The sequence below is a fragment of the Nestor notabilis genome, unplaced genomic scaffold (genome assembly GCF_000696875.1).
Source record: "Nestor notabilis isolate BGI_N333 unplaced genomic scaffold, ASM69687v1 scaffold2034, whole genome shotgun sequence".
Classification (NCBI taxonomy): domain Eukaryota; kingdom Metazoa; phylum Chordata; class Aves; order Psittaciformes; family Psittacidae; genus Nestor; species Nestor notabilis.
In genome coordinates, this window is record NW_009926674.1 from 556 (window position 1) to 11,882 (window position 11,327).

At 43.1% G+C, this 11,327-nt stretch overlaps 1 protein-coding gene across 1 annotated transcript in view; it reads left to right on the plus strand.

Moving 5' to 3' along the window:
• Positions 1-3,887: 3,887 nt before the first annotated feature.
• Positions 3,888-11,327, plus strand: part of EPHX1 (epoxide hydrolase 1, microsomal (xenobiotic)) — an 11,588-nt gene continuing 4,148 nt past the window's right edge. Inside the window, exons 1-5 of the mRNA XM_010013634.1 lie at positions 3,888-4,070; positions 5,843-6,023; positions 8,151-8,378; positions 9,363-9,492; positions 9,991-10,205. Coding sequence (XP_010011936.1) covers positions 3,891-4,070; positions 5,843-6,023; positions 8,151-8,378; positions 9,363-9,492; positions 9,991-10,205 — 934 coding nt within the window. The 5' untranslated portion in view covers positions 3,888-3,890. The remainder of the gene's footprint in view (positions 4,071-5,842; positions 6,024-8,150; positions 8,379-9,362; positions 9,493-9,990; positions 10,206-11,327) is intronic.

Below are 11,327 nucleotides of genomic sequence, written 5' to 3' on the forward strand. Positions count from 1 at the left end.
TTTTGACTATTAAGTCTCGCCCTAACAAATTGTGTTCTGCCTCTGAGACCAATAAAAAATCCCCTACACAAAACTGATTCTCAGATTCAATTTGTACATTTTGAATAATAGGCACCTTAAAGGGTTCACCTTTTGCCCCTACCACCAGGGAGGCGTTTTTACTAATTTGACATCCCAGAGGTATATGTTTAACAGTTGATCTTTCTGCCCCAGTGTCTACTAAAAATAATATTTCTTCCTCCTGGGGTCCTATTTTCAGGGTTATCAAGGGCTCAGATGTTGGTCTAGTCCCCAGGATGTACAGCCCCTGACACCCCTATTCTGCTTGGAACATTTTCTCATCCTGGATACGTTTCCTACAATTTCTCTTACAATGTCCTCTCTTCCCACAGTAATAACACTCAAGAACCTCCTTTGGTGTATCTCCCTTATTCCACATTTCCCCTGCATTTCCCCCGGTGGTTTTCTTTGATTGTCTAGTATTTGAGTCTTTGGTCCTGGTTGTCCCAGTGACCGGGGGGGTTTCTCGCCTCTGGCTTTCCCGTACTGCTGCGACAAAAATCTTAGCTTTGGCTTTCTCACATAAACCTTCTGAGCTTCCCTTAGCAATTCCTGGAGCCCCTGGTCTTGCCAATCCTCCAATTTCTCTAGCTTTTTCCTAATATCACTCCAAGATTTTGCCACAAATTGTGTTTTTAATAACGCCTCCCCGACTGGGGATGCTGGATCAACCCCAGAATATAGTTGAAAAGTTTTTCTCAACCTTTCTAACCAAGCAGTGGGAGATTCGTCCTTCATCTGGTGTTCGTTAAAAGCTTTTTCCATATTCTGTCCCCAGGGCACAGCCTCTCTTATTCCTTGTATAATAATGTCCCTCAGATCAACCATATTCTGTCTATCTTGGCCGTTTTGGTTATTGCAGCGAGGGTTCTGACCTGGCCATTTCTGATCCCCAGGTGGACCTTGCTGGTGTCTCCTCTCCCAGTTCCGCATTCCGGCTTGTCTTATCATTGCCCTTTCTTCAGACGTAAACAGGATGCCTAATATGGATTGTAGCTCTTCCCATGTGTATATACTCAGGCCTAAAAACTGATCTAGCCGCTCTGAGACCCCTAAAGGATCATCCAGCAGTTTGCCCATTTCCTTCTTAAAGGATCTCACATCCCCTGTGTTAAGGGGAACTGTTACAAATCCAATTCCTCCTACATTTCCTCCCATAGGGACTTCTTGGAGGGGAGCTAATATTTCTTGCTCCCCTGTTCCCCGGGATTTGGTTTGTTCTTGTCTAGTTTTTGATCTAGTGTGGGGGGGTGAAGGAGGTAATACAGGGGGCTTGTGGAGTGGGAGCTCGAGGCAAGTCGGGATATATTCTTGGAGGTTCCTGCCTCTCTTGCCCTTGATGTGGAGGAGGCAAGTTATCTCAGGGTTCCCAGGACGACTTGTCTGACTCTTTTTCCTTTTTATTTAATAAAAATAGAGCAACTGTAGTGGTTGCCCCCCTCCATAATTTAGCGTAATCGCTTTCTTCCTGACTAAAGGGTTCTTTTGCATTCACATACAAATTTAAAGCCTGACATACCCAATCATCGAAAGAAGCAAAAATTGGCCAAAATAAATTGTCTGGCCTTATTTTCTTTTCGCCCCACAGCCTCATACAATAGTGAACCATTTTCTCCTTGCTGGGAAGGCCAAGAACCCCCATGTTTTATCATCATTCCTAAAGGACTTTCAGAGGGTATATCTGGTAATTTTAGCATTTCCTTCTGACCCATTTTCGAATTTCTCCCTTGATTCGAACTCCAACTCTGTCCTTGACCCATCCCTGGAGTATTTCCCTAGGAACTAAACCTTAAAGAGAATTCTATGGCTTCTCCTCAGCCCTTGGCTATCGGTAAAGAAGTGCCTTGTCAGGAGGTTAGGGTCCCCCTTACGAATACCCCTATCTCTCTAGTCCTTGATCGCACTTCTCACAGGCAGCCGAATCCTACCCAACCGAATGGGATTATCCGCATATACTCACAGCTCGGGCGTCTTCGCTCGGGTCTTCGCACACCAGAATTACGGGTAAAAAAGAATAAATTTTAAGTGCAGTCTCTCATAGCCCTGTGGAGCTCCAGTTTTCTTTTGGTTATTACCTCTCCTGGTTCGTTGATCTCTGAGACCTCTGCCCCAATTAATGTTCCTTTAAGCCGCAATAACAATCTGCGGGGCGCCTCTCAAGGGTACCTCAATCTGAGGCTCAGCCTAGAGATCACGTCGGGGTCACCAATTGTTATAAATTAAGATCTCTGTAATTTTGATTATAAGAATTTTATTAAGAGGTAATAAGCAAAAGCAGCGCTGGGTGCGTGGGGCAATTCCCCCACTAACACACACCTTACAGTTCCTGGTTTTCAAATATATACTTCTGGTTCATGCATATTCATAAGGGGGCTAGTCCTTTGTAAATGAGTTCCAGAACCTTCTATGCCAGGTAGATCTTGTGGGTCTAGTGGTGGGCTTCTCCCCTCTGGTGGTCGATAAATGAGGGCCACCTAGTCCTCCTCATTGTCCTTGACATGACCTTTTCTTTTTGCGCGTGCACATTTTAGCCTGCTTAGATAATTCTTCCTTATTTGGCATTTCTTTTAAACTCATTTCTATTAACAGGATCTGGTGGTTTAACATTTACAAGTCTATCCAAGCGTGTTGTACTCGCCTTGCTTAACTAACACATGCATTGTAACGATATTGCAGCAACAAATTCCGATTACATCAGCAAATTCCCAATACGTATATTACAACGTTACTCTGCAGCACAAACCCAACTAAACCTTCCAGCTCTGGGGGGAATGAAGACTCTTCTGTGGCACAGACAATGCTTGGGCCCTACAGAAATTTTGAGATACTTCATATCTTATCAGTTCCCCAGCAAATGAATGTTTAAAACATGGCATTTTTTAAGATAATGCATTAAAATGATGACAGTGCTGTTCCCCAAGCCACCTTACGAACATTTCTTATACTTAAAGGGACAATGGAAAACATTAATAATTAAAAAGAGTCTGAGTAACTGTTTTTTCTATTTGCAGCTTGAAACAGTTCAGATATATTCAGACTGGATGTTGCTTGTTTGTGTTCTGTCTGACTGAAGCACAACAGGCCTGCAGTCAGGTCATGCAGATAGAGTGTGAAATCTGGTTGCTTTACACTGTGACAGAATTCTGTCACCTGGGGAAGGGTGTTTTAGAGCCAGGAGAGCATGCATGTGGTCTTCTGGTTTCTCTTTAAACCTGTACAGAGGGAGAAAGAAAGGGAAGGTCCTTCTACCCTTTGCACTGCTGTTCAAGGGTTGTGCAAATATATCCCTGTCCCACTCCCTCAGGCTGTTCGGGAGGTAAAAGGTGGCTGCCCTCGCACTCTTCACTTTTCATTCTCTATGTGTCTTGGGGGTTTTCCCCTCCAACTCTGAAATAATAGACGTGTGAGCCTTACTAAAGAGATGCTCTGCTTTGGAATTTGTGGGAAATCTAGAGCTTCAGAGGAAGAGAAAGCATTAAACCTGAATTATGTCCAGTCACATCCTTTACTGTTGAAGTTGAGCAGCAGTTGTGGCCAGAGGAATATTTAGATACCAAGCCATGTGATGTCTTGACTTGCCTTGGGTTCTCTTTTTATTAAATGTCTTTCATGTAACAGAGTTAATTTCTCCCCATTTGACTTGCATAGGTTAAAAGATCCTATTTCTGAAATTGTACAGAAGCGTTGATGTCCTGTGAGTGACAGAATATCACGTAGATCAAATCCTATCTTAAAAAGCAAGTAAACATCTGTAGTCTTTACAGAGTACATCACATGTCAGAACTGTCTGATGAGGCTTACCAGAGTTGTGTTCTTCTCTTGCAGGCATTATGCTGCTTGAAGTGCTCCTGGTTCTGGTTTCAGTCATCATCTACTTCTTATTTTCCAAGAAGAAAGAAGAAACATTACCCTTCAAAGAGGGATGGTGGGGCAAGGGACAAAAGCCTGATGCCGAAGAAGATACAACTATTCGGCCATTTAAGGTGGAAACTACAGAAGAAGAGCTGAGTGTAAGCAAATCTCTATACTGGGGAGGGAGAAGTAAGCAATGGCCAAATAAATGCTGAACTTGTAATTTTTAAACTGAACCAGTAGTTACATTTATGAGGATGAGCAACGATGTGTGGGACTTGGGGGAAGGGATCTGTCAGGACTCCAGGAGATAGGTATGGACAGACAGACTTTACATATTGCTGTGCAATTTTACTCTCAGCTGGCTGTTTCAAGATTGCCAGTAAATAAACCTGCTCTGTAAAGCCCAATAAACATAAAACTCATATTACAGATTACTCAGCTCTGTGTTTCTGTTTGTGCACCTCCCTCAGTTTGAGTGTGTAGATCAAAATATGAACAATATCTCTTTTTTTTTCTTTCAAAAGCTATTCCAAACGTTTCATTTTCTTCCCTGCTTTATGTGTGCAGCTGTGTTGGATGCTGCTTCTTCTGTAATTAACGATCTACTTTGATCAACAGCAGTGCCACAGCGGTAATTACAGTAAACACATACATTGCAGAATGTGTTCGATAGCAGCATTTTGATTCTGTGTGCTTAAGTCAGGGATTGCACAATTTCATAGGTCTGTGTGGAGTCATGGTTCAAACAGGACTCCTGGCATTGCCCATATTATTCATTTATAATGGATTCCTATTGTCTCAGTAAGGCCTGAGACAAAACTTTTGTTTGCCCTTGTTAGCAATATCCATGGGCATTGAACTCCAGTATGTTTCCCCCTTATACTGCAGACACAAAACTAGGTAATTTCTAACTTAGAATGGTTTTGAAACGTGCAATTCTGTGTTACGACAGCTATTGCAACATAACTTTTCCTCAACGTATTCTTACCTAAACCAGGAGTTGCATTTATGCCAGCTTACATTACTAACACATTTTTAAAAGGTGTTGAGCATGGACAAAAAGCATGTATGTAAAGACATGTTAAAAACTTCGGTTTAGAATCCAGGCTTTCTGTACGCAGGTTAAATGCCCAAACAGTGAGCTTATGAACTAACATCTTGCCTAGGCTGAGATTGCCTGTTCATTGTGATTCATGAGCCAGTATACACCTAACTCAGAGGGAGAGCGCTCTCTATTGCTCTATTAGAAAATGCTGTTCAGATTTAAATCCCACAGAGGCTTGGGTAGGATTAGACTTCCAGACCTGCCTTCCACCCTCTATTCTGTGGCTCTGCACACAGTAGGAAGGGGGCCTGGGCTGTTCTTCCCTGCTCAGTGATTTTGGACTGTTGTGCAGTATTGTCAGTAACCTCAAAGTGTAGTAGGAAGGTCATTTTCATAGTTATTCTAGATTGGGAAACTTTAATTCCAGTCTAGTTTCACCAACTTTGTGGCCATGCAAAATCCTTCAGTGTTTCCCAGTGAAGACATCCAGCTCCTTGGTTTGGGAGGGAAGACAAAAGGTTTGCGCCAGATCCATCCATTGATTGTGAGGTTGGGCTCACAAATAACCTGGGGAACAACACACTGTGGAAAGGCATCAAGACTTCAACTGTGAAGCCACAGTACTGTCAGATGAGTGTATTGTCCTCTGTGGTGACAGTGTTAAGAACAGCTGTAAATGAAAGAGGAAGGAGGCCATCTGGAGGAGAAAAAGAATTGGAACAGCTGATGGAGCATCAGCAAAATGCACAGGTGTCATTAGAGATGTTGTTTTCATTGTTCTCATTTCACTTGGCAATAACTAGAAACCATGCACAGTAGAGCTAGAGCCCGAGATGGCACACACAAGTGTTTGTCATGTCTCTTCTTTCTTTTTCCCTGCAGGACTTATATAGGAGACTTGACCAGGCTCGATTCACTGAGCCACTGGAGAACAGTTGCTTCCATTATGGGGTTAACTCTGTGTACCTCAAGAAGGTTGTCTCCTACTGGAAAAACCAGTTCAATTGGAAGAAACAAGTTGAAATCCTCAACAAGTACCCACAATTCAAAACTAAGATTCAAGGTGCGTGGCTTTTTCCCTTAAAAAATAAACAGTAATATGTAACCTTGTCTGTAAGGGATCTTTGGTGGCAAGAGTGCTATGGTTGTGTCGTGTTGTGTGAGCCTTCCCTTCCTCGCTGCTGCAGCGTAGATTATTGGCGTTGCTGCTGAAGCAGCAAGAAACTCTTTCATCACAAGCCTTTAGGACAGGGAATGACAAATGGAATTCCCTTGTGCATGGATGGGTTGTCAGCTGGCGTTAACAGGAGCACAAGCACAGGCATTTGGAAACAGAACCAGGATCTTAAGATGTACACATGTTCCCTGGCTTGCATGCAGTCGTGGAAAGATCCCCACAGATGTCTCCTCTTGCTCCATGTAATTCCCCAGCTGCTGCTGTCACGGTGATGCCATCAGCCTGGCAGCCCTCCTCAGCTGGGCGTGCTGCCTGCTCAGGTTGGCCCTGCTTGCAAGGCAGATGCGCTCTGCTGCACCATTTCAAGCATTCCTGTGCCCAGGAAGGCAGGATGTGCCTTTCCCTTGCTTGATGTGCTGCCAGGTGTGAGCGAGTGGTGTGTCTTCTCCTTCAAAGCACAGACACCTTTTGAAAGAGGCTGTTCAGCACCAGGGCTGCTTGTGGTGGAGCTTGGTCAAACTGGATGTTTCACGTGCTTGAATTAAGGTTGTGCTTGGGTCATTTGGGGGTACAGGTGTAGATTTAGAGCACAGCAGGCAATTGTCTCACATGATGGCAAAATTTAAGCTTGAGATTATGCTATTACATTTTCAATTGCACCCATAATTGCACGTTATTTCAAGTGGGGCAGTTCACCGTAATATTTAAAATGGATTTTGGACAATAAATGGTTGTAACATAGGGGTTAGAACATAAAGATTTTGTTTAAAGTGGAAAAACCATCATCTGAGACAAGAAAGGGAAAAGAAGCAAAGGACAATGCTCTATGTACAGCAATAGGAAGAGAAATTTCAACACTAGGAATGATCACAGAGATGAGACATGAAAAGACAAGATCAAACATGCTGCATAGCAGATTCCCAGCTTCTGTCATCACTTGAAAGTTCTTCAGAGAATACAGAAATCCACAGAGTTGTCAAGGATGAGGAAATCTGTCAGTGACAGGGTGGGATTGCTGGTGAGCTGGTACTGATGAGAGCAAAATGTGCTTAAATACATCAAGAACTGAGGCATTCAGGCTCTACTAAGAGCAAATTACTGATTCCTGGAAAGCAAAGCCCTGAATGGGTTTGAGGAAAAGCAGTTCACCTGAAGCAACTAGTGGAGGTTGTGTGAGGCCTACTGCTTGTATTGTGATGATCACAAAGGAAATGGGGCTGCAATTTTTATCTTTTTACTTAACAATGAGACTGGAACCAGAACACAGTTTCCTGTTTTGGTTTATACAAAGAGATACTGAAAGCTTTGGCCAAAAGGTGGAAAAGAACTACAGAATTGAACACTTTAACTCTCTTTCAGCATGGCATTGTTTCAGACCCTTGATTCAGCGTGGCTGGTTTATCAGCAGTGCTGTGACTTGATTACAGGAAGCCTCCACAGGCACAGAATACTTACTGAAGGCTTTTTACATTCCTTTTGCTGGAGACAGAATCCAGGCACGTTTATTTACATGGGAAGTAAGGCATGCACGAAACAAAGGAAGTGATTAAGGCCCCAGACAAAGAGCTGTTGGTTATGATGGATTCTGTGTCTCTTGATGCCTCCAAGTTGCAACTGTACGCAAGAAGTAAAATCTGTGGTGGGCTGAAGCCTATCTGCTGCCATATAGGAATATTTGGGTAAAATTTAAGGGTGCTTGGACTAAATGATGTTATCACCTCCTCTGCCTTTAAGCTGTGTGAGTCACTGTGTTACCGTTAGGAAATTGCTTCACTTCTATGCCTTAATTTGCCAATTCATTTTAAAACAAAGATGCCGAGCTCATTTGGCTGCTGTAGTGCTTAATTCCTCATTACAAAGTCCTTTGGGGTCCTTGGCTGAATGGATCCAGAGAAGCACAGTGTGTTTGCGTACTCAAGGACTTCAGAGAAGATGTGTTCATGCTCTGTCCTGTGCCGAGTTTCAGTGTCCTGGGAGATTTGGGCATGTTCGTTACTTATTTTCTTTTGACAGGCATTGATATCCATTTTGTTCACGTGAAGCCTCCTCGTCTGCCTGAAGGCCAGTCTGCAAAGCCATTGTTAATGGTTCATGGCTGGCCTGGCTCATTCTATGAGTTTTACAAAATCATCCCTCTCCTGACGGATCCTGCAAGCCACGGCCTCAGTGATGAACACGTTTTTGAAGTCATTTGCCCGTCTATCCCTGGTTATGGTTTCTCAGAAGCACCCCACAAAAAAGGTATGATCTGTAAGAAGGAACTGAACTAACATAAGCCTAGTTTCACAGCGAGGTAGCAGAACAGTAACTCCTGGCACTTCTTGTTTTCCCAGTCTAGAAACAAAGATCCTGTGTGCCCGGTGGGAAGAGGGAGATGAGAGCATGATGTCAGGTGACATCATTACTTAGTTTCAGGAGCACTGTATAGATAATTTACAAAGGACTATAAAAAGTTATGAAGTGACAACTCAGGAATTGAAATTGAGTCAATGAATTGTGTGTGGGTGAGCAGGAAGAGTAAATTTAATTTGTTCCTATTCCTCTTTGGTGTTTTGAATCCATATTCAACTGCATTGTACAGGTAGGTGAGAAGCAAGGGTTGAAACAAATCAATTAATCTATTTACATGGTAGATTGCAGCCAAATGCCTGCTTGTTCAGCTTGTGCTCTGAATTATACAAACATAAGCTGCAGCTAATTGGAGCAAGGTAGTATTTAAAGTGAAACTGAGGTTAGTATTTAATTATGTGTGCAGGTGAATGATGTGGGGAAGGCTGGTTTTCTCTCCTTCCCTGGTTATGATTTATACAGTCACCATTTAGAGGAGAAGTGCATTACTTATGGCAGCTTCAAGTTTCCAACTGTCATTAAGATGAGACTCTGCTCACTACAGACAAAATGCAAACACGTTCCCTGGGCAATGATCACTGACAGGGCTCTGCTGGAGCATGATTACAGCTTAAAGGAAGACCAGGAACCCCTTGATGTGGCAAGAGCATGGGCAGCTGGTGGGGTTAGGAGAACACAGGTCTGCAACAAAGGCTGGACTCTCTCTTTGTGGTTTCTGCTTGTCCCTAGACCTTGCTGTCAGACAGGCAAGGAAAACCTTGCCTTGGAACTGGGAACTTCAGTGTTGCCTTTATGGGGAGAATAAATGCTGCACAGTCAAGAGGCATAGCTGGAATTACTGCAACAGTGTTGTTTGTCTGTTTGTTTTTAACACAGGCTTTAATTCTGTAAGTGCTGCTTCTGTTTTCTATGAACTGATGCTCAGACTGGGATTCAATGAGTTCTACATGCAAGGTGGTGACTGTGGCTGGCTCATCTGCACCAATCTGGCTCAGATAGCTCCCAAGTGAGTACCCCCCTGGTACAGTGCTGCATGATTTGCATGCAGAGCTGTTTTATTCTTTGAATAGTTATTTCTCATGCACTTATGAGCTCCTGTCGAAGTCCTCATCTGTAGTTTCCATCTTCAGTGCTCAGAGTTAAGCAGTGATCCAGAGTTACATACCTTAGTTTACACTGTATACCTGTTCTTTCAACCAGTAGTGCAGTAGTTTTGTGATGGCCCCACTGGGGTCTGGACTGGGGTAAGTCCTTGTAACAGAAGGAGGATTTGTGGCTTAGTGCCCAGGAGCGTGCTGATTACTGACACTTGCCCCTTTGACTTGTCATATTTGGGTGAAAAGCCACACTACAAAGCACAGACAAGGTCATGCTGTCATTAGCAGGTTGGAATTTAAGCACCTATCAAGTGTCTATTTTTGGCAATACCATTTCAAATGTAACAACTTTGAAGCGCGTTTTACTTCTGTTCATTTGTCAGGGCTTTTTCTGCTTCTGTTTTCAGCCATGTGAGAGGTCTCCACCTAAATTTCGCCCTAGCTACCAATATGGGGTTCATTCATCTGCTCTCTATCCTGCTGGGCCGCTATGTTCCAGGACTCTTTGGTTTCCAGGATGAAGATGTCAGGCGGATGTTTCCCTTCTTGAAGAAATACATCTACAGGATGTTGGTGGAGACTGGCTATGCTCACATACAGGCTACAGTGCCTGATACTGTTGGTAAGACAAAAACCCCTTTTGAGCTCACAATATTTAGTCTGGCCATTTTAGTTGTACGTTCATAGCAACAAAACACAGTGCTTAAAGTATGCAGAAAAAACAGGTTTTGTCAGGGAAACTGAAGTAGGATGTTTGAGGGTTTAAAAGGTGGGCTCCTTTTCTGTACCCGAGTCAGAAAAGGTTGCGCGTGGGTATATGGCATCACACTCACTTTTGCATGTAGATGCAGTAACTCTGCACCTCAAAACTGTGCCTGCTCTAAGTGCCACTGACCTCATCTTCAGTTTTCATTAATAAAACAGTTTATTTAATATTTTTCCACTTCTGATATCACTGGGGACTGTCATTCTAGTTCAGATGCAGCTCTGCTGAGAGCAAAAGGTAAGTTTCTTCACAGAGAATGCATCATATTGAAATGATCCATTGTAATACCTGATTTGATGTCATTATCGTGATGGGGCCTACCCGGATGCAGGAGAGGGACTCTTCATCAGGGACTGTAGTGGCAGGACAAGGGGTGATGGGTTTAAACTCAAACAGGGGAAGTTTAGATTAGATCTAAGGAAGAAGTTCGTTACTGTGAGGGTGCTGAGATGCTGGCACAGGGTGCCCAAAGAAGTGGTGAATGCCCCATCCCTGGCAGTGTTCAAGGCCTTGGGTGACATGGTCTAGTGTGAGGTGTCCCTGCCCATGGCAAGGACCCTTAGGGTCCTTTCCAACCCAAACCATTCAATGGTTCTGTGTAAACTACAAGCAGCTTTAGGTGTCTCAGCACACGCTGTAGCTTATTTATAGGGATAAGTGATACCTGCAATGTAAAATCAAATTTAGTTTTCATTCATTCTCAATCACTGGTAGACTTGCAAGGAAAGAAAGATGTACCTACAAATGTGCTATCTAGATAAGCCAGTCAGATTGCTTAACTGCTTTAAATACCTGAGTTTTAAGTGTTTCTATTTTAAAAACATCTTTTGCAACTGAATTAGACAACGAAGTCAAGAATACTGAATATATTATAGCTTAATGCAGCAGCAATTCACTTGTGGATTTTATTAAAAACATAGCTAAGGAAGGTATTTCTTAATGTTTTTCCACAAGCAGATGTGTTCTTAAAATGTGTAG